At 45.6% G+C, this 25,142-nt stretch overlaps 1 protein-coding gene across 3 annotated transcripts in view; it reads left to right on the top strand.

Annotated features, from left to right (window-relative positions):
• The window catches only part of FER1L5 (fer-1 like family member 5), a 102,114-nt gene that overhangs the window by 27,067 nt on the left and 49,905 nt on the right, over positions 1 to 25,142 (top strand). For all 3 annotated transcript variants that reach the window (XM_082229648.1, XM_082229649.1, XM_082229647.1), the window contains exons 13-30: positions 1,703 to 1,779; positions 4,008 to 4,076; positions 4,864 to 4,907; positions 5,235 to 5,317; positions 6,911 to 7,017; positions 7,627 to 7,740; positions 8,858 to 9,035; positions 10,573 to 10,697; positions 12,678 to 12,778; positions 13,561 to 13,750; positions 14,877 to 15,032; positions 15,874 to 16,005; positions 17,172 to 17,335; positions 18,749 to 18,863; positions 20,062 to 20,164; positions 20,278 to 20,441; positions 22,962 to 23,135; positions 23,809 to 23,953. In XM_082229648.1, coding sequence (XP_082085774.1) covers positions 1,703 to 1,779; positions 4,008 to 4,076; positions 4,864 to 4,907; positions 5,235 to 5,317; positions 6,911 to 7,017; positions 7,627 to 7,740; positions 8,858 to 9,035; positions 10,573 to 10,697; positions 12,678 to 12,778; positions 13,561 to 13,750; positions 14,877 to 15,032; positions 15,874 to 16,005; positions 17,172 to 17,335; positions 18,749 to 18,863; positions 20,062 to 20,164; positions 20,278 to 20,441; positions 22,962 to 23,135; positions 23,809 to 23,953 — 2,241 coding nt within the window. The remainder of the gene's footprint in view (positions 1 to 1,702; positions 1,780 to 4,007; positions 4,077 to 4,863; positions 4,908 to 5,234; positions 5,318 to 6,910; positions 7,018 to 7,626; positions 7,741 to 8,857; positions 9,036 to 10,572; positions 10,698 to 12,677; positions 12,779 to 13,560; positions 13,751 to 14,876; positions 15,033 to 15,873; positions 16,006 to 17,171; positions 17,336 to 18,748; positions 18,864 to 20,061; positions 20,165 to 20,277; positions 20,442 to 22,961; positions 23,136 to 23,808; positions 23,954 to 25,142) is intronic.

Below are 25,142 nucleotides of genomic sequence, written 5' to 3'. Positions count from 1 at the left end.
GCTGAATCAGAAGAAACCCCAATCGGGTTTTTGAGTATGGGTGTTTGTTCTGATTCAGCAGTAAACAATGGACAAAGGAAAAACCTCTTGGTGACTCTGCATCTCTGTACCACACTCAAAAAGTGCCCTCTTTGTCACAGTGGGGTGGCAGTGCCAAACCAAGATAGAGACAGTGGCCCCTTTCTCTTTAGCATTTCCAGAGCACTGAAAGTGGCGTGAGAATGGGTTAGCTTCCTATGCTGTACAACCAAGATGGGGAGCCCTTTTCAGCCATGTTTCCTTTGGGGAGCCTTCTGCCTGGCAGCCGTGTGCCAGGGTCCCAGGTAAAAGATGGTGGAGCAGTGGATATAAATGTTGCCTTTCTATACTAGGCTGTTTTTAAACAAAGCTATGTTTTTTTAAAAGCTATGTAACAGATTTAAGCACCACAAAACTTCCCGCCCACAAAAACAAACAAACCACACACTTATTATGGACAAATGTTTGAAGTAGCCCTGGTCAGTGGGGGGAAGTCTTTGAATTTTTCATATGCATTTGCAATTAATTAAGTACCTAGGGTAGCAGTAGGACTGGGATGTCCTTTCAGGAGCTAAGCCCACATCCTTCCCCACGTGTTGCTATGACTTTGCCTTGGTCTTTGCAGTATGCCAGGCTTTATAAAGAACTTAATGAGCTTTGCTGCTTTTTGAAAGCAAAAATGCTTGTTAATTTTTAATTTCAGAAATTCTGGTGCCTGGGCTGGGCCAGACAATGGAGTCCCAGTTATACTGGTGGGTCAGAAAGTGAGGATAGTAGCACAGTTTTGCTCTTGTGTTGGTGGACACAGTGGACTGAGCCTTTGCTTGTGAAGGGGCAGGGGGAGAAGGCAATAGCCGAGGAATCGCCTTAAGCTTTGTCCTGGCTTAAGAACAGAAGAAGAGCCCTGCTGAGTCAGGTCAAAAGCCCATTCTGACCCAGCATTCTCACAGTGTCCAACTGGATGTTTGTGGGAAGCCTGCAAGCCAGACCTGAGTACACTAGCGCTCTCCACACCTGCAATTCCCAGCAAGTGGTATTTAGAGACCTACTGTCTCCAACCATGGAGGGAGGACATAGCCACCGCGGCATGCATTGCAGTGGTGCATTAGTGTGCACGCATGGCCTCCACAGTTCAAGCATGCACAGTAAGTAAAAGTGCTTCTTCTGACCTTTTCTCAAAACTTGAGAAACAGGATAATCGCTGTTTTGTTTTTTTAAAATTTCAACTGGCAGCTTTTTGGCTGAAGAACAAGGGGTGGTAAAAATGATTTACTTAAATAAATCAATAATTTTTTCAAAAAAACAAACCCAACAAAACAAAACAGAAACCCATAGCTACTCCAATTTCCATTTTTAACATAGAACATTCAAATAAGTGTCTCAGAGGTCAAAACACAGCCAGACAAGAGTTTGTTTCTGTTAGGCTATTATATGAGTGAGAGGGCTTGAATCTTTCAGGTTGATAGTTCAGATTCATGTTCCTCCGGGTTCCCTTATGCGGTCAACACATTCCCATTAGAGCTGTCTAGCAGATAAGAGAGTAAGGAAGGGCTAAGTTCAAATTTCGTCTTTATGTCATTGGTGGCCTCAGACAAACATAGTTTGCCAACCTGAAACACCCACCCACCCTGGTAAAATGGGATCATCAAAAAAGATTTAATAGGGCTCTTACTTTCCTCAACAGTGCAGAGCAACATGGATGTTGATCCCACTGGCGGTTCAGTTGACCCTTCTCTGGAAGTTGATTTTGCAGGGAAACTGGTATGTAAAATGCAGCCCTAATTATTTTATTCTTCCTTAAAGGAAGACAGTAGCATCTTAAGAAACTAACATCTGCTACTGACAAACAATACAATAAGGTACTGTATTCTACAGTCTTTGAATTTACTAGCCTATACAGGCTATGTTAATCTCTAGTAGCATAAAAGGAGGAAAGGGCCAATATTGCAATCCATCCTTGCCTGATCACCTTGAGGCCCCTGATGCTCACCAGAAATAGCCTAGCCAAAGGTTGTTTGCAAGCCTAGTGTTTGGTGGAAATGACAAGTTGCAGTAATGCAAAACAGAAGGAGGGTAACTACTTCCTATTTACCTGGGAACTCATTTTTATGTCCTGCATGGAAAGATGCAACTTGAGAATGACTTGAAGGTGTGTCTGGTAGAATTGTCAAAGGGTGCATTTTGCAAAACTCTGGCGCCAGTTTGGAAGGAGGCTGACACAGAAACCCAAGCATGCCAGTGACGCGAGTGCCTTGCTGGCAGGTTCTGGTGTTTCCACACAGAGAGAGATTTTCTTCCAGGTAGTGCTTCATTGACACATGCTCAGCCTCAGGCTTAGCTGGAAATCATAGCACTGGACTCACCTTCTGCAGCTGAGCTGCTTCTGGTTGCCATTGGGGACCCTAAGGAAATTGGGGAGGTGGTGGCAAGCAGGTCTCACACAAAGCAATTCACCCTCCTTCCAGCTACCCTCAGCATGGGCTAGGTGCCATTTTTTAGCTACCAGTGACACCTAGGAGCCTGGCTATTAATATCTCTCCAATATTAATATTTTTATGGAGCGCTATCAATGTACATGGTTCATAATTGTGGATGGGGGAGAAATTCTACCTAATTCATATTTCCTGAAATTATACACAAACTAAACTGTAGCTATGCTTTGAAATCTGCATCTCTTTGAATTTTGCAATGCAGTTCTCCAACCCCAAGAAATGTGTACAGAAATGTGTGTATTGGAGAAAAGTGTGCATAAAAATGCATATATCGTTGAAAATAATACCAAAGTGCAGTACATTGTTTTAGAGAAATTTCCTTTAAAAAATGTGTATACAGTCTTAGTAGAAATGCTGCTGACTTTTTGTGGCAAACCAAACTTAAGATCTAGAAAATTATAAACTAAAACCATAATTAAAGCTTCTTACCAATTGAGCTATCCAAGCTGGGGCTAATTAATCAATTATTACATGCCTTTCACCAGCAGATCCCAGGGCAAGTTACAACTTAAGGGAGACCCTCTCTTTCTCCCTCACATAGGAGGAACGTCTTTTTGAAGGCATTAGCTGCCATTGATGATAGAGGAACCTATCTTCTAAAGACACGGGAAGTTTGCTTCAGAACCATTGCTTTTATCTATATGCAGATTTAAACAAGAAACTGATTTCTTCATCGACTAAGATTTATTTAATTGAATGACAGCTCTAATCATAATCTGCATAAAAGATGATGCGACATATTCTCTCTATACAGCTAAAAATTAAATACATCTCCTTTCCATCGTTCTTGCTGTAATATTTGGCACATTGACCCCATGGTACTCCCTCTCCCTCTCCAAAATGCACAAAGCAAAAACCAACCGTCATTCATTTTAAAAAAAAAACCTAGCAATGCATTTCCATGAATAACAATTTAAGTTCCAAACTGACTGACCATGCAACACTGACAATAGCAGGGAGCCTTCTCTTTGCCTTGATCACCACATTGGAGAACTTGCCATGAACCAAAATGGGTGCGTCTCAGCCTTCGAAATAAGTCCTTGAAAGCTACCAGATCTCAAGGAGTTTGATCAGCTGCTGCTTGCCCACACTTACTCCTGCATCTATAGTACACTCATAGCCTGAAGACACAAGAACCACTGCTCATTCATTTCTCCAGAGCTTTCAGGCTTGGTTCCCTGCAGCTCAGCCTTACATGTCAGAGACAAGTGAATATACATAATCCTGTTTCATAAGATAGTCATAGGATCAAAGAACTGTAGAGTTGGAAGGGACCACAAGGATCATCTAGTCCAGTCCCTGCAATACAGGAATCTTTCTCCCAACATGGGGCTCAAACCCACAACCATTAGACTGAGAGTCTCGTGCTCTACCGACTGAGCTATCCCCTGTCATCTAGAAGTGGGTATCTTACCTGGCACTAGCGTGTGCTGAAAGCTAAGCCCTCTACAGAATGGTGGCTCTTTAGTGACCTGCTCCCTTTACCCACATGTTCAGCTAAAGACCAGAGTTGTGCTCAGAGACGCCAACCCTGTGTGGAACCAGCTGATGTTCTTTCCTATGCAGGTGAGTATTGTTATGCAGAAATGGGGTGAGGAGAGAGAGAGCACAGGGGTGCACTTGTGGCTGGGGCTGAGCTTCCTTCCTAGCACTTATGACACCATGTTTCATTGGGGAGGGGAGGGCTAGTTACTTAACCCCCTCTCCTGTCTGTGTCCTCCCAGATTGCAGTCTGCTACTCTGTCCTATCAGGATGAAATGTCTTCTACTGTTTACTGTTTGCACCACTGACATGCAAACCCTGGCTCTGGCTCAGTTTGGAATTGGCCTTCTGGCCCTAAAACCAGAAATTAGCTCAGTCCTTTTGCTTTCCAAAATGCAGAATATTGTTAGGTTCCCAATAACAGCAATAGAAGCCCAAGACCTCAGCCACCACCTCTCCCTCATGCAAACTTTACTTAGCTGCTATAATGGCCCCCATTTATCCCTGATGCCTGGGGTGCTGAAATGGGAGCATGTTCATTGGTATCCCAGGTGCAAGGAGATTTGGGACGTGTCAATTCCATGGCACCTGAACTTCATCACTGATTACTTTCTGATCTGCACATGCCTAACCGCTTGTTTTATTTTCTGAGCTGGAGAAGAACTTGTCTGGGACACATGGACATTAGGAGCATGAGAAGTTCGTTCCCTGAGCTGGGTAAAACTAATCATACAGCCCATCATCTCTAACTTACATTGACTGAAGCTGGGCTCTGTTATTTGGTCATGTGAGATGGTGATGGAATCTTAGGTGGTCCATGGAGCACAGATGCAGAGAGGTTTCCTTACCAACTTGCCTTTTCCTTTGCAGATACCTTCCATGTGTGATCTAATCAAACTCAGTGCTCTTGAAGGGTGAGTGCTGCCAGTGCACCTCAAATGCGGGACAGTATCTAGGCCACATACTATGCCCCCCAAAGACATTGCCAGTCCAAGATATATTGCTGCTTTCCAGTCATGCAAAGATCAAAGTTTTCTGCACATGGATGCCCTGCTCTAGCCCCCAGCCAAGCAAGTGAGAGACACATGAGAGGGTACAGAGCAGAGCAGTGAGGAGTCTGTTCTGGGGAGATGGGGTGCAGTTGAGAAGAGTTCCAGGGCCTAGGAAGAGACCTGGAGTGCCACTGTGGGGAGGCGTGTCCCCCTCCCCGCTGCCACGGAGCCTTCTATTTTGTTTTCTAGGGAACAAAATGAAGATAGCAGTGTTCTGGGGACGGCATTTCTCAGCCTTTCCCAGATCTCTTCAGCTGGGAATGACATGGGAAGTAAGCAAGCTTTGATTCTTTACATACACACACCCCGCAAATCTGGGCCACCTGACAGCAACCCACTCCTTTCAATTAGCATAAGGCACAATCTTCCGGTGCAAGCTCTGATCTTATGCAAGCAGAGCTGGTTCCAGGTTTCAGAAGATCCTGGAGGAAGTGCCTTCCATGGCCCCTCCCCACTGGTAGCAAGCCCTTCACTGGGCGATGGCAGGCACCAACAGGGGATGGCCTCCTGGCTTTGTTGTCAGAGACTCCAAGGCTGTGTGACTGGACTTACTGCTATAGCCACCATTTTAATTTGCCCAAAATGCAATGCCCGTTGCATGTACATCATATTGCATTCTGGTGAAATTCAAAGGACGGCCTGGGACTTGGCACCAGTCACAATGGGCCCTCCCAGGTCACAGGGCCTCTGGCATTTGCTGTGCACTGGTGCAAGCCCCACTGAAATGTATTGGAATAGTGGAAACACATTATCCTACGTCCCCCTCAGAGCCAGAGGCAGGTGAGGTCCAGGTCCTGAGTCTGAGAAGGATAATCGTTGGCTTGGAGGGACCACCTGGTGACCAAGTTGCCCAGAATGAGGAAGATTAGCAGTTCTTAGAGACTGGGTGGGGAATCTGTGGCCATGGAGGTATTAATAGACTGCATGCCCTTTCAGTCCCAGCCATCATGGCCAGCAGTCAAGGATGCCAGAAGTTGTAGTCCAGCAGCACTGGGTTTTAGGGCAGTGTGGTTGGTTCCCCGCACAGGGTGCCCAGCCAATGGGGCAGAAAATAATAGCCATAGTCATAATACTAAAACCATTATTTTTATGGGTACCTACTGAGAAGATCCATTTAAAAAGCACCTGTACCAAAAGGTATTACTGCGAAAACATGAAATATGTGATGGAGGCACAAAATTTTGTCCTCACTCAAGGCACCATATTACCAAAGTCTGCTCCTGAGTCCAGCAACATCTGGAAGACCACAGTTTCCCCACCTGTCTTAGAGCTATATCATACCCCCCAACTGTACCTTCTTTCGTGGGACATCCCACATCATAGAAGGCAATCCTGGCTTCTGTTTGGATCCTGGAATGTCCTGTTAAAGACATGCATTCTGGCACTCATTAGCAGGGTCACGCCAAAGCGTCTTCTGGTCCAGTACTTTGGCAAGACTCTGCCAACTCTCCAGACGGTTGCACCCCTCCTGATGTCCCGATTTGGGGAATGAAACTGTTGGAGGGCATGCTCTAGAGCAGATAATGTTACGGGATTGGCTCTATACAATCACATGATATCAAGGACCAAGAGGATTCTGGGTAGTGGTGTCCAGTATTGAGCTGCCTCCAGTTCCTTCCCCTGGTCTTCGACCCCAGAGGCATGGAGTCCCATAGAGCTCCAGGTTTAAGCCCTCTGCTGCCTTTTAGCTTCCTTGGTTTCAGTGGAAGATTATGCAGGAAGACTTCCCAATGGATTGTGCCCTGGGGATCAGATCTGTCTGATGTCCTCTTGAAGAGCACCCAAAACTGGCCACCTTGCCTTGCCTTGTGACTAGGCTGGTGGTGCACAGACTCCTCCTCCCCTCAAGCTCTTGTTGGTTTCAGAGAATTTCCCAGGCTTCCTGCCATGCTTCGGGCCAAGCTTTGTGACCCTCTACAGGACGCCACCAGAGCTCATGAACGAAGAGGACAATTTAGAGAATGTTGGGAGTGTAAGTCTGTCTCTTGGTTGTCCGTTCAACTTCTTAGGAGTTGTAGCAAGAGAGTGATTGTTCTGCAAGGCACCAACACTGCAAACCTAAAATAGTTTTCTAATGCTGAGCTACAACAATTACCAAGAGTGAATGACACATCCGCTCTTTGTGATTAAGATATCAATTTCTATCCAGAAACATATTTAACAAGACCAGTGTCAGAGATGGATGTACCCATTGACCAGTAGCCTCACTGATCTCCTGGCACACGAGCTTCCAAAACCCTTGTCCCTGGGGGCAATCCCAATCCCTGGGGCATGTGGAGGTACCAACCATACCACAGCCTCTCAAATGTGGAAGGAGAAAGAATAGGGTTTATCAGGGATAATTTCCCCGGTGTAAAGTGCCACTCATGTACACCTTGGCAAGAACAAGCTTTTGTGTTCCAAGGGTCTCTTTCTTAACACTGAGAATGTGCACACTCTTGTCAAGCTGGGCTATTTTAGGCTGTGCTAAAGAGTGTAAGGAAAGGGTAACACAGACATCACAATGTTGCTCTTTCTTTTCAATTCTTCCTTATCATTGTCTGTTCTGCTCTTTCTATCACGAACTCTTCTTCTCTTTTAGAAGGAAGGGATAATTTACCGGGGAAGAGTCCTAGTGGAGCTGATTACCTACATGGATCCGGACCCCGTTCAAAGAATAGAAGCTGTTCCTGAACAATATATTACAAGAATGGAGGTAACCAAAGAACAAAATCTATACAAGTTGTTTTCTTGCCATGTGTAAACAGGAGTATGGGGTGGGGTGGGGGTGTTTCATAAGACCATGAAGATGTGGACCTTTCAGGAGCAGTAGTTGTTTCCTCCCTTCTTACTTTCCCATGTTTCTCCTGGAAGACTGTAGTGTCATGGAAACACAGGATTCGGGCAGCAGGCAACAGGAACAGTCTTTATTATTTAGTTACAGATGAAGCTTTCTTGTGTTTGTCTTTGGAGGATGTTGAGGAACTTCACATGGCCCAGAATGCAGAAGCTGGACTATGTGGTGTGAGATGTTTGGACCATATTACCACAGTATTATCACAGTGTCACCAGTTGCCATTTTGTTTCTGGGCCCAATTCACAATGTTGGCCTAAACTTTTCAAGTGGGCCCTCAAAACTCTCGGACCAGGATATTCCAGTGATTGCTTCCTATATTTTTTAGCGGAAAGACAGGGCATAAATTATTCTAGTAAATGAATAACATGATAGATCTGCTTGTGAGCTCCATGCAGCAAGAGAAGGCCTGTTGACCTGTCATTCCCTGCCCACCTGGCATGCCTTCTCTGCTGCCTGGAAAGTGCAAGGCCAAGAGCTTGAAGAACCCAAGTTCTATCCAGGCACTGGGTCACTTGGGTCCTCCAGGTGTTCTTGGACCCCCATCAGCTCCAGTCAGCGCAGCCTGTGGCCAAGGATGATGGGAGGTGCAGGCCAAGAAGACCTGGAGGGTTTCCCATGCCAGCTGTGCCAGACTGGAGTGCCCAAGTTCTGCTGGCATGCTTCCACTGGGGCCTCTCGTCAGCCACTGTAAGAACAGGATGGTGGTTCTTCTGCTGCTAAAATTTTGAGGATCTTTTGTAGGCACTTTAATTGCTTCTCAAGATTATTATATTATATATAAGAATATAGATAGTTTTGTGCTCAGATGTCAACATACTACATATTTTAGTAAGCTTGTCTAAACATAAAATGTTTTCAACAGGTGCTGAAAAGAGTCCAGTGAAGGTGTCTGTCTGATGTCAATAGGAGTTCCAAAGTGTGTGAGGTTGATTTGTTACTGTGCTAGTTCCACAGATTTGTTTGTTTGTTTCTGCAGCGCTATTTGCCTCAAATCCGGTATGGGTTATGTGTCATCTTTTATTCAGCTACTATGTTGGCTGATATCAAGGAACAGATCCAGTTTGAGGTCAGCATTGGGAACTACGGCAACAAATTTGATGGGACTTGCAAACCTTCTGCCTCAACCACTCAGTACAGCCATGCTGTGTATGATGGTAAGGAACAAGTGACTAAGAGATCATAGAATCCTAGAATCATAGAATCAGAGTTGGAAGAGACCACAAGGGCCATCGAGTCCAACCCCCTGCCAAGCAGGAAACACCATCAGAGCACTCCTGACATATGGTTGTCAAGCCTCTGCTTAAAGACCTCCAAAGAAGGAGACTCCACCACACTCCTTGGCAGCAAATTCCACTGTCAAACAGCTCTTACTGTCAGGAAGTTCTTCCTAATGTTTAGCTGGAATCTACTTTCTTGTAGTTTGGATCCATTGCTCCATGTCCGCTTCTCTGGAGCAGCAGAAAACAACCTTTCTCCCTCCTCTATGTGACATCCTTTTATATATTTGAACATGGCTATCATATCACCCCTTAACCTCCTCTTCTCCAGGAGATGATGGTGAAAATTATTAGTTATCCTTCACCAGCAGATCCCAGGCTGGATTACAACAATTTAAAATTCAGAATTAAAAACAGATGAAGCATATTACATTCCCCCAAATAGGGTGGGTCTTGAAAATACACATCTCATGTGCCAAAGACCAGGGTAAAGATCTTCAGCATTCAGTAAAAGCTGCATAGTGAAGAAGTCAGACACACCTTTCTGCGTAGGAAATTCCACAACTTAAGGGCCACCACAGATCATGCCCTCTCCTAGGCCATCACACCCATCTACCCCAAACCTCTGAGGGAGCTGGAAAGCTTGGTTGCAGGTTTGGTTCCTGTAAAGGACTACTTCATATTCCTGCACTGCAGGGGTTGGGTCCCTTCCATCTCTATGATCCTAGCAAAGCGAGGAGGTGCCCTCTCTGCTAAGCTTAGCACCTGGGAGGATCTGTAGGAAAGGAGGCAGTCTTTCAGCTATTTGGGGGCCTGAATCATTTACAAGCTTTGCACACTAACACAAGCACCTTGAATTGGGCCTGGAAATGAACTGGCAGATGGGGGTGGGCAGGAAAAGAAAGGATTCACTGGGAAGGGAAATGCTATTTGGAGGTAGAAGGTACAGGAGCTCAGTGAGTAGAGCATATGCTATGAGTGTCGTGTGTTCCATGCATCTTAATCCCTTCCTTCTTCCAAAGGGCTCAGACATGGTTTCTCCCATGTAGCCCTACAACAGTCTTGTGAGGAAGGTTGGAGGCTGGGACCAATACACAGAAGTTCACTGAATAAACTTTTTGCAGAGCGGTGCTCATGCTAGTGTCTTGGAGCAAAGAATCTTCTGGCACCATCAAGAGTTAACCAGTTCATTATGACACAAGTCATCTGTTATCTGCATAGCCCATGGAAGCTTATAATAAACTTGTTAGTACCACAAGACTCTTTGTTGTCTTCCCAGTTAGCTTTGTAGCTGAAGAGAGCACTGGTCTGAGCACAAAGGTTTTCAAGTGGCTGGCCTCTGTCTGCAAGTTTGGAGAGCTGCTGCCAGTCAGAGTAGACAGCACTGGGCTAGATGGAGCAATAGTCTGACTGCTCATGAAGCAGCTTCATGTCAAGACAAGAGCCAGTGCAAAACCAGGCAATTCCTTTCCAGGTAACCACTACTACTACTTGCCATGGTATGACACAAAGCCCATGGTTGCCATCACCTCATTCTGGGAGAACATCAGCTACCGAATTGCCAGTATGAACGCCATGCTATTCATTCACAACAGGCTGGTAAGTCCAGGAACCAGTGATTGGAGGGAGCAGGCATGTTTCTGATGAACCAGCTAGCAGGGGGGTGGGGTGGAATGGCCTGTGTGCAAGAGGGATGTGTATCCCAGGTTATTTTCTCATTTCCTACGGCTGCCAATTATATACCCCTTGCATGATGGAAGCCGCCACCCACAATACCAGCGTCATAGTGCTTCTGAGCATGGAGGGTATGTCCTTAGCTGTCATGGACCATAGCCTCTGGTTTGCCTTATCTCCATGCATCATAGATGCATAGAGTTGAGAGTGACATCAAGGGTCTTCTCGTCTAAGCCCCTGTGCCAGGGACTGGTAAGGCTCTGAGCAGTTTGTGGTGGAGGCAGGGGGCCAGGGAATTGACCCAGAAGAGGGGGCCAGCAATTTATGGGATTTGGCACTGCCTGTGAGACAAGCCGGGGGGAGGAAGGGTCAGAGCCATCAGAGACAGAGGAAAACATGCAGGATGTGTCAGAAGCAGAGGAAGAGGTTGTGCAGGTGAGGGACGAGGCAGTCAAATCCCTGCCATCTCCCACCCCACTGCTGTCTCCTAGAGCCAGAAGGGGCTTGAAGAGGGAAGAACAGCAACAGCTTCCCTGCAGAAGAAGCCACAGGTTGCACGTGCCCCGTCAGATGAGGGTACATATGCCGGGGGCGGGGTAGGAAGTCCCACTGTTGTTTCATAGGGTTCTTATCAGAGCTCAGCCGCAGGAGATTCCTGAGTTCTGGACAGAGTGACCTGGCAGAGGTGATCAAATCCTGGTGCCGATAACCTAGTAAGAAGAACTGGCAATCTTGTAAGGAAGAAGCAGAGCAGATATAGTGTGATTCTGGGCCATATTATTATAACTATTATTTACCCCCTTTCACCCTAGAGTCACAGGGTGAGTTAAAACATTAAATAAAACATGGTGTTAAAGAAGTTTAAAACAACTTACAACCACAAAAATACAGTGGTTTCTAAAAATATGCACCTCCAGTGTGAAAAGCCATGGTAAAGCACTGAAACAGGCCAATGACTGCTGGGCTGGATGCAAGTAGGCACTGCTCAGAGTTGACCCATTGGAATTAAGGAACTTAAATTAGGCCACATTCACACCACATGTTTAATGATCCATTATACCACTTTAAATGCTCATGACTTCCCCCAAAGAATTCTAGCAGCTGTGGTTTCTGAAGGGTGCTGAGAATTGATAGCTTGGGTGGGACTGGGGGTCTCCTATGATTCCCAGAGTCTCATGCAAAAAGGGATCGATTGTTATACCATTTTGAGGATTGTAGCTTTGTTAGGGGGAAAGAGGGTGCTCTCTGAACAATTCTCAACAGTCTTGAATTCTGTCTCCCAGGACTCGGGGGGGGGGGAGCCATGACTGTTTGAAGTGGTGTCATTGTGCTCTGAATGAATGGTGTGAATGGGACCTTAGTCATGTCCATTCAGTTCAGTGGGTCTACTATGAGTAGAAATAGCACTGGATAGCCAGTGTGGTGTAGTGGTTAAGAGCGGTAGTCATGTAATCTGGGAAACCGGGTTCGTGTCTCCGCTCCTCCACATGCAGCTGCTGGGTGACCTTGGGCCAGTCACACTTCTGTGAAGTCTCTCAGCCCCACTCACCTCACAGAGTGTTTGTTGTGGGGGAGGAAGGGAAAGGAGAATGTTAGCCGCTTTGAGACTCCTGAAGGGGAGTGAAAGGCGGGATATCAAATCCAAACTCTTCTTCTTCTTCTTCTTTTATTTGTGTTGTTGTTGTTGTTGTTGTTGTTGTTGTTGTTGTTGTTGTTGTTGTTGTTGTTGTAATGTAATGCATCTCTGCCCTTCTTCTCAGGGCCCATATTTGCCTAGTAAGATGGCTTACATAATTAGTATTATTTATTGTAGAAGACACATATACTTTATATTATGATATGCTGTTGGTTTTGGCTTATGGGCTGCTCTGCCCAGCTATCACCATGTGCTTCCTTCCCTACCAGAAGAAGAACCTGGACATTCTTAAAGCCATCAGCTCTCCCAAAGACCCAGTTGTGGGTGCTGTTTGGAAAATGCTCCAGAAAGAACTGGTGGAAGACTGCAAGTGAGCAATGGGAAGAAGGCCGTGGAAGTTCTGGCAGGGGAGTGGGCCGCAGAGCTGGTGTGTTCCTGGTCTGCAGGGGAGGTCATACACCCAGGCAGAAGGTGTCCCCTCCCCAAACCAGGCTTTTATAGAGAGCATGAGACTTTAAAGTGGCACTAGTCATCCCAAAAGCATGTTCTGTGTCCTTGCAACTACTTCCAAACACTTGAATCTCCTATTTCTTCAGTGGGTGCATTCAAATTTCCCAATGTTTAAAGTGAGTCCCTCAGCTGCTCCACTGGCTCCAGGCTTCTCTTAATATACCCACTGCCATCTCCTCCTAGCTTGCAGTGAGTAGTTGGTGAGAAGGTCCCCTCAAAACCTGGAGCCTGTCAGTACTCGGGAGAAAGAGACACTAGTGATCAAAACCGTGGGAACTTTTTGGAAAATATGTATTTCTGAGGTATGATGACTCACACCACAAGCCTTTTTTAGAATAATGCCATAAATTTGTATATCATTAGAAAGTCAATTTGTTGCAATATATTCTGCTGTGTTGCATTACTTTTATCCTATCAAAAGTTATAGCCAAAATAAAAGATGTTATACACGGAAAACCATGATAAAGGGCATTTCATATATAACTTTTCCTAAAGGTTTCCACAATTTTGGCCACTACTGTAGTGTCCATTCTTTACCTTCCCTTCAGTTCTGCACCCAGAGCCACAGTTGCAATGAACGGCTTTTGTCCACCTCTTTTCCCGCGGGGAGCACTGAACTTTTTCCACTTCCTCCATGCTCAGGAGACCTCTTCCTGGCTGGGAAGCCCCAACAGTCCCTACCTTGCTGGATCTGCAGCTGAGAAAGCTACGCAGCCAACTCCTCCTGAAAACCAGCAAGGCAGCAGAGAAGACAAGTTGGAAGACACCCCTGCAGAAACTGATTGCCAAAGCAGAGATCTGGCTGAACAGGATTGCTTCAGTCGCTTCCGAGGTACCTCCAGGGGACAACTCTTGTAAGGAATGGAAGCTCAAGGGCTGTTTTTCTCAGATGTTTCTGGGGTAGTCCCTCATGTTCCTTGGACAAAGGTGCTCTGCACTGAGCCTTAAAAGAGAAGGAAGGCTTGGGGTGTTGTGTGTGTGTCGTACATCATGTAATGGATGCCATAATAGTGCATTAGTGGTAGATTGATACTGGAACATTCACACATCATTCCAGTTTATTGGTTGTTATGTGATGCTTCCCCAATGTTTCTGCATTATTGCTGGCTGCAGGGACACTCTTGCACTATAGTGCTACAAAAGCAACAGAAGAAGAAAAAAACCCAGAATATGTGTGGTATAAAATGTTGTTGTTGATATATTTATTTATACTTCAACTTTTTCCTTGAGGGGACTCAAGGTGGCTTACAAATAAAAATAAGGACTGGTAATAACATAGAAAATTGTGCCTGGAAAGCAACTGGTAGCCAGCGGAACAGCTGTAGCATCTTCTTCACATCTCGTGCACTCCCAGTGCTAGTTAAAGCCACAGTTGCATGATGTTAGCCACAATCCATGGCCATCCTGTAGTTTCTTGACAAATGCTGTTATCTAATGTGTTTTCCCCCTCAAACCAGCTTCTATCCAACTAGCAAACTTAAGCTGCATTCACCTCCAATTTAAGAATGGTGTGTACATTTGAGACACTCATTGCGCATCCACAGAGAAGAGCACATATGCAGATGACAGGTTCATGAATAGGAGTTTGGGGGAAGGGGGTTGCAGGAGCCAAACAGGTCGTGCTTGTTGGGTGAAGACATCCCCATTCACTCTCGCAGGCCCTCCAAGTGCCCCTATTTTCCAGGGACGTCCCTGATTTAGAGAAGCCATCCCAGTTTCTGATTTGATCCTGGAATGTCCCACTTTTCCTTAGGATGTTCCTACTTTCATTGGAGAAATGTTGGAGGGTATGCTCTCTGATGTGACCAACACCATGCCAATGTGACTTGAAAACATGCAGGGTGGAAACACCTGTGCTGTGTTTTAGGCTGTTAATATGAACATACCCTAAGTGTTATAAGTACAAACACGACCACAGTAAGTGACCTCTGGCTCCCTGTCCTTCTTGCTGCCCTTAGGCCCAGATCAGCATGCCGGATGTCATGATCTGGATGCTGTGTGATGACAAGCGGGTGGCCCACACCCGGGTCAGGTCTCATACAATCATGTTCTCCAAAGCTGGCCCCCATGCCAGGGGCAGGATGTGTGGCAAAACCCAGACCATCTTCCTGCAGGTAAAAAGAACTACTTTTTGACATTGAAAATGGAGTCTGTTTGCTTGTTTTCCTCTTCCCTCCTCTTTCCTTTTTTCTTTTCTGCTGTGTCTACAGTGGTACCTCGGGTTACATACGCTTCAGGTTACACACGCTTCAGGTTACAGACTCCGCTAACCCAGAAATAGTACCTTGGGTTAAGAACTTTGCTTCAGGATGAGAACAGAAATCGTGCTCTGGCGGCACGGCAGCAGCAGGAGGCCCCATTAGCTAAAGTGGCGCTTCAGGTTAAGAACAGTTTCAGGTTAAATACGGACCTCCGGAGCGAATTAAGTACTTAACCCGAGGTACCACTGTATTAGATTGTAAGCTTGCAGGCTGGAATTGTTTTGTTTTTACTGGTCTTACAATAGCCATTCTAGGAGTCCTTTTTGTCTGAAAAGCAGAGCACAAATGCTTTAAATAAAATTAAAATAACAAATAGATATATGTAGCTTGGCTCATTTGTTTGCCAATTCTCTTAGCAAAAACCATAGGAATTAAAGCTGTTGGGGTCACCCAGGAGGCACTGTCCCCATCTCATGCCCTCCCCTCTGAGTCTGCCCAAGGGAGCTGCTGGCACTCCTCTAGCTCTGCCTGTTGTGCTTTCTCTCCTCCTTACAGTACTGCCCTTGTGTCACAGGAACCGGCTTCATCAGCCAAAAAGGACTCTTCATATGGTACCACATTATTGGATACCCACCTAAGCATCACCTAAGCCTGGTAGACCTTCATCTAGCCATTATGTCCACTGTTATGTCTGCAGTCCTGATGATGGTGGAAGGAATGCATATGCATAACTCTTTTCCTTTCTATCCCACAGAGTGCACAAAACAAAGGGAAGGCGGCTCCCATTCCTGTTGTGCTGCGGGTGCGAATGTGGCTTGGAGAGCTGGCTGATAGTGCAGAGTTCTTGAAATGTTGTGAAGGGAGAATCCTTATCTACGCTGAGACGGTGAGAGACAAGCCAGGCCGGTGGAAGAAGATTGGAAGAAATTTAAAATCTATCTTAAGAAATACTATAAAATTGATGAATGTTAAAATGTTGAAGTTTTTCAGGGGAAAAAAGGAGATTACAGCGATAAAAGATTAAGTTAAAGAAAATAACAATGAACGAATATATTTGATAAGATTAAATTTAGGATTTGCTGAAATAATTTTGAAATTTGGGATGTAGAAAGGGGAGGTTTGGGGGAGTCCGAGAAGTGAGGTTTATGAAAAAAAAGGATATGAAATTATACATGTTTGTTTGTCTTTTTATTTGTGTGTATTGTTTATAAAAAATTTGTAAAACCAATAAAAAAATTTATAAAAAAAAAAGAGAGAGAGAAGCCAGGCAGCTGCAAGGGAAGGGTCCAGTTTCAACCTGATTCCAGGAGAAACCTCCTTACTGAGCCACAGTGCTTACCGAGTGACCTTGGGGCAGTTACTATCTCCTAGCATAACCTTTCCTCACAGGTTTATGCTGGAGGCCATATGGGAGTGGGGGAGGCACTGTTGGAAATGCAGTCGTAAGGATCATTCTGTTTGTAATTTCAAGGTTAATTTTGTCAATGTCAGCTAGCCAAGAGGAAAACAGGTGGAGGTGTTGCTTAACAAGCAAAGAGGGTGGCATGACATCACTGAGGCATCATGTGCTTTGATTGGCTGTGTAATTCTGAGAGAATTTTTTCTCTGTATGTTTGGTTGAATGCCTCCATGATATGTACAAAGCCTGAACTAAGAAAGACATAACTTATCTGTTGCTTTCTCCTTAGACTCCTTAGACTCCTTTCTCATAGTCTATTTTTGTTCAGTTTGCTCACCAGCATGTTTTTAAGACTGTAGGAAGCTGTCAGACTTTTGGACCATCTGGCTCATGGCTGCCTACACTGGGTAGCAGTGACTTTCCATGGGCTCAGACTGGGGACCTTCCCAGCCGTACCTGGAGATACCAGAGACTTGTACCCGGGACCTTCTGCATACAAAGCAAATGCTCTACCCCTGAGCAATGGCCCCCTTCCTCCAGACCTCTCTCTCTGGACTATGCTTGGGCCATTTGATTGGCTGTGCTGATAGACACCATGGATGCTGCCCTGAGGGGGAGGAAAATAACCATGCTTCTAACTCTCATGCTTGCAGTATGAAAATCAAAAGAAGACCCACGGAATATGGGGGACCAGGGACCTGGTGCAGCACCCCGCCTTTTCAGATGTCACTGGGAAGGTCAGCCTTCCCAAAGAAAAGTTCCAACCGCCTGTGGGATGGCAGTGGGATGGCGAGTGGGTCGTGGAGCCCCAGAGAAGGTGAGTGTGCGCATAATAATTTCAAGATTATTTACAAGGTTCTTCTTTTCTAAATGCCACTCTTTTCTTAGAAAAACATCAAAATAGCTTTCAGTAGAATCTAAAGTGCAAATGACAGCCTAAAGCAAAGCAGGGGGGACTCAGTAACCAACAGTCTATCAGATGGGGGAGTGGGAGACAGAATGTTAAAACAGGGTGTTTAAAAATAGGAATTTAAAGACCTTCCTGTTAACGCTGGCATTTGATGGTTGATAGCTACTGGCCATGACAACCTTGACATTAGCAACTGTGAGGGTACGCTGTTGCTTTTAAATGTTTTCCAGTTGTTTTTAAATGCTTTAAATGTGCCTTTGTTTTTTATTTTAAACAGTGATGTTTTAACCTTTAGATGTTTGCCACGCTGGGCTGCTTTGAGAGGAAGGGCAGGAAAGATCTGATAACTAAGGTTGCAGACACATGGTCTGGAATCATTCGCGCTCGTCCTCAGCATTTTGCTTTCAATCTAAATTGTGATTTTGGACCCTGCCCTCCACAAGGGCGGGTGGGGCTGTTGGATGCCCCCTTCTTTGGGTTATGCAGGCCTTTTTATCACTGCACATGCCCCAGGTGTCTTTCTTCTCCCATAGGCCCAATCCTGAATTCCAACAGAAATCAAACATGCTCCAAAACATGGCTCTGACCCTCTCTCCAGAGAAACTTATGATTGTAAACTGATCTGTAATCTTCAGATGAAGGACAGTACAGTGGTACCTCGGGTTAAGTACTTAATTCGTTCCAGAGGTCCATACTTAACCTGAAACTGTTCTCAACCTGAAGCACCACTTTAGCTAATGGGGCCTCTTGCTGCTGCCGTGCCACCGGAGCATGATTTCTGTTCTCATCCTGAAGCAAAGTTCTTAACCTGAAGCACTATTTCTGGGTTAGTGGAGTCTGTAACCTGAAGCGTATGTAACCTGAAGCGTATGTAACCCGAGGTACCACTGTATAGAAATTTAATAAATAGTAATGATAATAATTTTATTTGGGTAGGCGTGGATACACCCACCCCAAAGCCAGGACCACCAACTTCTGTTTTCAAATAGGCCCACAGCAGGGCAAAGGAGAATCAGTCTGCAATTAGCTTTCATTTTCAGAATGAAACCAGTTTCTCAAGGATCACTTTTCAAGGGCAAAGAATATGCAACAGATCTCAGTGACGCATGGACTACATACTGGGGAAAAGCACTCGGTCTCCATTGATACTAAAATAGAATATGTCTACACAGATTACGTAGATACAAACTTTGTTTATTCCTTTTGCAATGTATTAATGTGGTTCACCCTGCTGGGGCCTTTGGGCCACTAAACAGTATGTAAATAAACCACACCATACCAAAAACATACCAGACCTTTGCCCCTTCTGCATCTGACCAGGCTCTTGCTGGACAGAGAGACAAACCACACCGAAGTGCTAGAGGAAGTGTATGAGAACCAGATCCGGCAACCTGGGCGTCGATGGAGACCGGCCCCAGTCCCCTATAGCAATGCTGTGAGTGAGGGGAGAGACAGACAGCTTCAGCCTGGGACTGAGGGCAGACCCTCTGAGGCTGGGACACCCTTGGGAGATGCCAGTGGTTTTCAAACTTACCTTTGGGAGATGCTCTCCCCGTAGATTCCCCGCCTGTCAGAACCTGCCATATCCAAAATGGGTGAAAACTTCCGAAAGAAGGAGGAGACCCCCCCCACCCCCACAGAACATCCCTGGAGACTGCAAGGCACACATACTATAGCACCCCATTCCTGGGATCATGCAGGGCCAGCTCCAGAACCATTGCTGCCAGTGCCACCCCCAAGCCCAAGGATATGTCTCTGCCATCCTCCAACTCCAAGGACTTCATCGTATAAGACCCTAGAAGACTGGGTCCTCCTTGGCTCCTTCGCAGTAGGAGATTATGAGGGACAGGTGGGCCCTTTTAAGTAAGGCAGCCTCTTGCAGCACAGATGGTGCTAGCAATTAGACTACACCTGCTGCTGCCTTTACAAATGGGCTCAGGTTGTCCCTTGCTAGAGCTTTGTGTTTCCCAGAGCACAGCTGGAACCCTGCCTTGTGTCCAGCATGAACCTCACCTTGTCCTACACCCTGGGTGAGTCTTGCCACACTACTGAGCAGGATACCTCTATACCACAGGAACACACACACCACCATCACTCCTAAATTTCATATCCTCCTGAGGCTGGGGGTCAATAATCTGAAGAAAGACTCAGGGACCAACAGTGTGGTGCCCAGGAATGCGATGGCACCCTTGTGGTCTTCCCCTGGTGCCCCAAAGCCTCCAAGTACCACCACTGCCCCTTTAGCCATTAGATGGAGAAGATGACTATCTTTTCCTCCCTTGAAAAATGCTTAGGAAGTTTCTCTTTCAGCTTTATGTGATTTTCAAGTCTCAGGTTAATTCTGCCTTAACCAACTTTTACCCAGATCCCTTGGGAAAGTGAAGTGTGTGCATGCAGGTGTACACGGACTCTCTTTCTGTCTCGTGAGGGAGGGACTGAGCAAGGGGGACGAAGAGAGCTGGTCAGTGAGGGCAGGGGTGCTATGGCACTCACTCGAATATTCTAACATGCCCTCAAGCCTAAAAAGGTCAAAACCCTCTCCTGCACTGGAGCCCCCAAGATTTGCAATGCCCTGCACATTTTAAATATTGCTGCTTAGACACCCATTTTGCCCCCTGCCCTCTCTGTTTTAGAGTGGTTCCCCTGCCCCTCCAAAGGAAGAGATTTTGTGCCCCCAAGGCTGGCTCTTTGTGGAAGACTGGAAAGTGGAGGAAAATCGTGCTGTGGACGATGCTGGCAAGTTTTCCATTTGTGTTTGTCTTGGCCCTGGGGCCACTCCTGAGAACAATGACTGTATATCTTCTGGGGTCACTGCCTGGAGCCTCATGAGAATACATTTCCTCCCTTAGGTTGGGAGTATGGCGTTGCTCTCCCGCCCGCTGAGTTCCCCCGTTCTTGGAATGCAGCCGAGAAGACCTACCACACCCACCGCCGCCGGCGCTGGCTCAGGAAACGCTGCCGTAACCTGGCCAGCGAGAACCAAGAAGGAAAAATGGCCGCCTTCCTTCGGCTGGTAACTGGCAGTGGTGCTCACAGCTGTTGTGCCCAAGGGCTTATTCAGAGAATGTCGGGGATTAAAAGTCAGCCATAAATGCAGAGCAAACTCTTGAGGCCAGGACTTTTATGGGGACCAGGTGGACAGGGATTGGCAACCCCTGGGGGGGTGCCAACTGCAGCTTAGACACTGCCCACAAAACAATAAAAACAATAAAATATAATACTTCATGGAAAGGGTACAAAATGATTATTAAAATTACTGACACAGAGATAAGGGACATAAAAAGGCATTCAAGAGGTGCCTGCTAGTAAAAAGGGAGGGTGCTTGCTGTCCAGCCTCATATAACCAACATAATTAATCCATGAAGGGATTAAGACCATAGAGTACGCTGTCCTGCTAGGAAGGGTTACCAAACTATTTGTTATCACTCTTCTTCCTCCATGTTAACCCTACTATAGTGACCTCTGCAGGCGAGCAGCCTGATAAAGCAGCGAAGACTCTCCTGTCAGTTTGTTAGAAGTTTATTAAAAAGAAAGAAAGAAAGAAACACATTCAGAGCAGGGCAGACAGCCATGATCTCATTAGTTGCTCCAGTCCGAGTCATCATCCCGCCCTCTCCTACAGGAGGAATGCCAAAATCCCGCCTTCCTTCTCTTCCCCCTCCTTCATTCTAACCTACGAGTTCTTGGACTCTCGGATTCAATGCAATCCCCCTCTGAAGATCCAGCCTGAGAGGAAGTCTTATTTGATGGTTGCCTGGCAATGTCTTGGTCAGGATCCAACTCCTCCTCTTCCTCCTGGGAACTAAACGCTCTTTCACTGGAGATGAGGAGGGGCCCTGGGCTGCTCTCTCGGAAATCAGACAGACATCTCTCAAAAGAGTTAACCTCTTCCTCACTCAGCTCAACTTCCGAGGCTGACTCTCTCGGTGTGCTCAGGGGCCCCACATTCCTGATACCTACCAGTAAGGAGGTCTAAGCTGGATGCTCCAAACTTAGATCATGTGGCTTTAGCAAGCTATCTTTGTGTTTCAATACAAATAATTTAGAAACATTTACCATTTTGGAACATAAGTTAAACTGCCTATCTTTTCTGGTTGCTATATGGGAAACCAAATGAATGTGACCTTTGAAGAGTTTGTAAGTAAACCATTTTTAACTTACCAATCATGTGGTCTCTTTCTGTGCTAAGGGTAGAGGGGAACTTTGGAAGCAACCTAGAAGAGGATATTTTAAAAGTCTAACAGTCTATATTTCCTCACTTTACTTTGCTACATATTTTGTGGTTTTAAACCTCTGCTAGGGCATTCGCACCAAAGAGCACTTGCCACAAACCTGGATCTAGGCCTCCAGGGAATTCTACTTGTTATTGTTTTCTTGTATTTTTTCCCCTTTTAACCAAAATACAACAAAATACCAATACATGTCACATCTCTGCTGGAAGTGTTCTACAGCACGGGTGAGGTGACACTAAATATTGGTTCCAGAGAGCTTGTAGTTGAGCTAGAAACCCTCAAGGTTGTGTTAAATGTTGCAATAAAGTGCCCAGTCTTGCAGCTAAAGACTAAGGAATAAGCGTTGCTGGAAACAGCAGGAAAGGAGAGTGTCTGGTTGTGGGCTTCCCTTTGGGGCATCTCTGGGGTCACTGTGAGAACAGGAGAAGGGGCCACGGGCCTGATCAAGCAGGGCTCTTCTTGCATTCTTATGGATCCTGGGGGGTGAATCCCAAGGCCCCACAGAACAAGGGCCCCCAAGTGACCGCCCAGCAAGTGGCAGGTGGTCGGGCTGTGGCAAACAGACCCAAGCATCATCACATGGGCCACGCCAGAGCTCAGTGGGGCTGGGTAGGGCAGCCTCCTTTCTTCTTCATTTTAACAGATTTTTTTATGGTTGAGTGGGGGCAGCACATACATGGTTACAGCTTCTCATTCCTTATTTTAAAATGGTGCCTAGTCACAACTAATTAATGTCTGTAGCATCAAGTCTGTAGCATCAAGGAACAAACCCCCTTTTTATTACTGTAATGGTGAGTTTAGGATGCAAAACTGCATGTGCTCCAAAATATTTCTCTCTTTTTTGGGGGGGGGATTGTGAAAGCATTTCTAAAGCTGTCCCAACAAAAAAGAACCAATATAAGAATCACAATATGAAATTCCACATTCAAAACCAAACATTACTAATACTAGCACTAACCATAATAATTCCCACATGTGAAGTAACAGTGTAGTTAAGTAAAACCACAAAAACAAAACATACACGAAACCTCCAAATATATCGCAATGACAATGAAATGCAATGTAACATTGTGTGTGTCAAAATTGTAGTAACACACATGGCTGTCTAAACTGGGGCCCCAAATCAAATCACAATCTTCATTGTTACTGTTAATGACCAGCGTTGAAGTGAACCCCCATAAAACCTTCAATTCCATCCAGGGGGTCTCAAATGGCCGTGATACCAGGATCATATGTGGTGACCTAATCACTATCTTTTCTCCAGCCCACTTCATGCCTCTCTTTCCATCTATTTCCTGCAGCACTCAGAGTTAAGGCTGAAAGAAGAGACTTGGGAATATGCTCCACTCCATGGCTGGAGGTTCCACCTGCAGCGGCATCCCAGCGACATCTTTCGCCGGCGATGCTGGCACAGGAAGCTCATCCCGATGTCGCCCAGCGGTGTGGCCTCCATTTTTCTCTTGGAGGGTTCACTGGTAAGAAAAGGCAGGTGCCTTCTGCCTCAGCTGTAGCACAGCTGGCAAGTGATTCATTCAGAGGACATGAAGCCAGTCTTTTGGCTTTCAAAGGACTCGTCCACATAATTTCTAGGCACAGGTTCATGAGGGCCTTTTCGGTGGTGGCGCCCGCCCTGTGGAATGCCCTCCCATCGGATGTCAAGGTGATGGACAACTACCTGACATTCAGAAGACATCTTAAGGCGGCCCTATTCAGGGAAGCTTTTAATGTATGATATTTTAGTGTTTTTTGGTTTCTGTGGAAGCCGCCCAGAGTGGCTGGGGAAACCCAGCCAGATGGGCGGGGTACAAATAAATTATTATTATTATTATTATTATTATTATGTGTGGGCTAGGGTCTGAGCGGGGTTTTTTTTTGTCCTACCGCTTTCTCCAGGGATACATGCTGTTTACAGCTGAATTGGACCAAATGTCAAACGGGTTTTCCACGGATTGACATTTGTTCCAATTCCACAGGTGAGCACACACACATACCATGACTAGCAAAATTGGAATAAATTTGGCAAAATAGCTAAAAGGCAATGTGCTCCTGTGCTTTATTTGCATGATTTGTATGGGTAGCAGGGGGTTTTTTAAGTGTACACTTATGGCATTTTTTTTATTTAAATTTTTTTATGTCATCTTTTTTCAGGGTGTGGAAATTGAAAGCCAATGGAAAAAGAAGAAAATTGATATAGGAAAGAAAGAAGAAAAGAAAGATGAGAAAGAGCCAGAAAAGGCTCCCTCTCAAGCCCTCCTGAAGAAGAACACCCCACTTATCTTCTGCATGTTCAAGAGTGAGTAGTCTGTGTTAACAGGCCTTAGCAGCTTGGGTGAATGAGAATGACTTACAGTTTATGGAGTTCGAAGGCTTTATTCATGCAGGAACTATTTACCTGATGAGTGGATATAAGAGAGAAACAGCAGACATATTTTATGGAGAGAAGAACAAACATCTTTTAGGGTTGGACATAGAGGCTTACAAACACTGTTGGCTAAATAGCTACACACAAAGTGCCCTCTTGTAGTTTAAAGCAATTCATGCATTAACTACAAACTCAAGAGAAGGAAATGCATATGCTTTTCTCCAACAAATAAGAGCACATGGAAAAGAAGGCTGTCCTGCTGCACATAAAATAACAAGTAAATACCAGATTCCATGACAGATACAATGGTCAAGAAACAGAATCAAGTGGAAAGAAAAGTGACAGAAAAGGGGAACAGAAGCAGTGATCTGTGGGGAACAGAAGCAGTGATCTGTGGGCCTGACAAGATGTCTCGGGAAGTGTGCTGTCTCCCCGGGGCTAAGATCCAAGATGTAACTGAACGACTGCAAGGAATCATAAAACCCACTGACAAATACCCCTTCCTCTTGGTTCATGTGGGAACCAATGACACTGCAAGCAATAGCCTCCAGAAGATCAAAAGAGACTACGAGGCTCTCGGCAGGAAATTGAAGCAACTAAATGCACAAATTGTCATCTCGTCTGTCCTTTCAGTTGAACGACGTGGCCCAGGGAGAGAGGGGAAAATAGTGGAAGTGAACAGCTGGCTTCGCAAATGGTGTAAACAGGAACGGTTTGGATTCTTAGATCACGGACTGCAGTTTCTTGAAGATGGACTTCTGGCAAGTGATGGGCTGCACCTCACAATGGTTGGGAGAAATGTTTTTGCCAAAAATCTCAGAAACCTCATCAGGAGGGCTTTAAACTGACTAATGTGGGGGAGGGAGACAGTGCTCCTGAAGGTAGGAGTCTATTAATTAATGAAGATGATCATCCAAATGTCATAGACCAAATGGAGCAAACAGCACGCGGACCTAGTGGTGGGAGGAAAAAATCCTTAAATAAGAGACATGGGGGAATGATTAATGGACTTCAATGTCTGTACACTAATGCGCAAAGCATGGGAAATAAACAAGATGAGCTTGAGCTCTTGGTACAGCAAACTAAATATGACATAATAGGCATCACTGAAACCTGGTGG

Source organism: Podarcis vaucheri, assembly GCF_965113315.1.
Source record: "Podarcis vaucheri genome assembly, chromosome: 7".
NCBI lineage: Eukaryota > Metazoa > Chordata > Lepidosauria > Squamata > Lacertidae > Podarcis > Podarcis vaucheri.
Note: the sequence above shows the minus strand (reverse complement) of the source record. Positions and strands in the feature narration are given on the sequence as shown.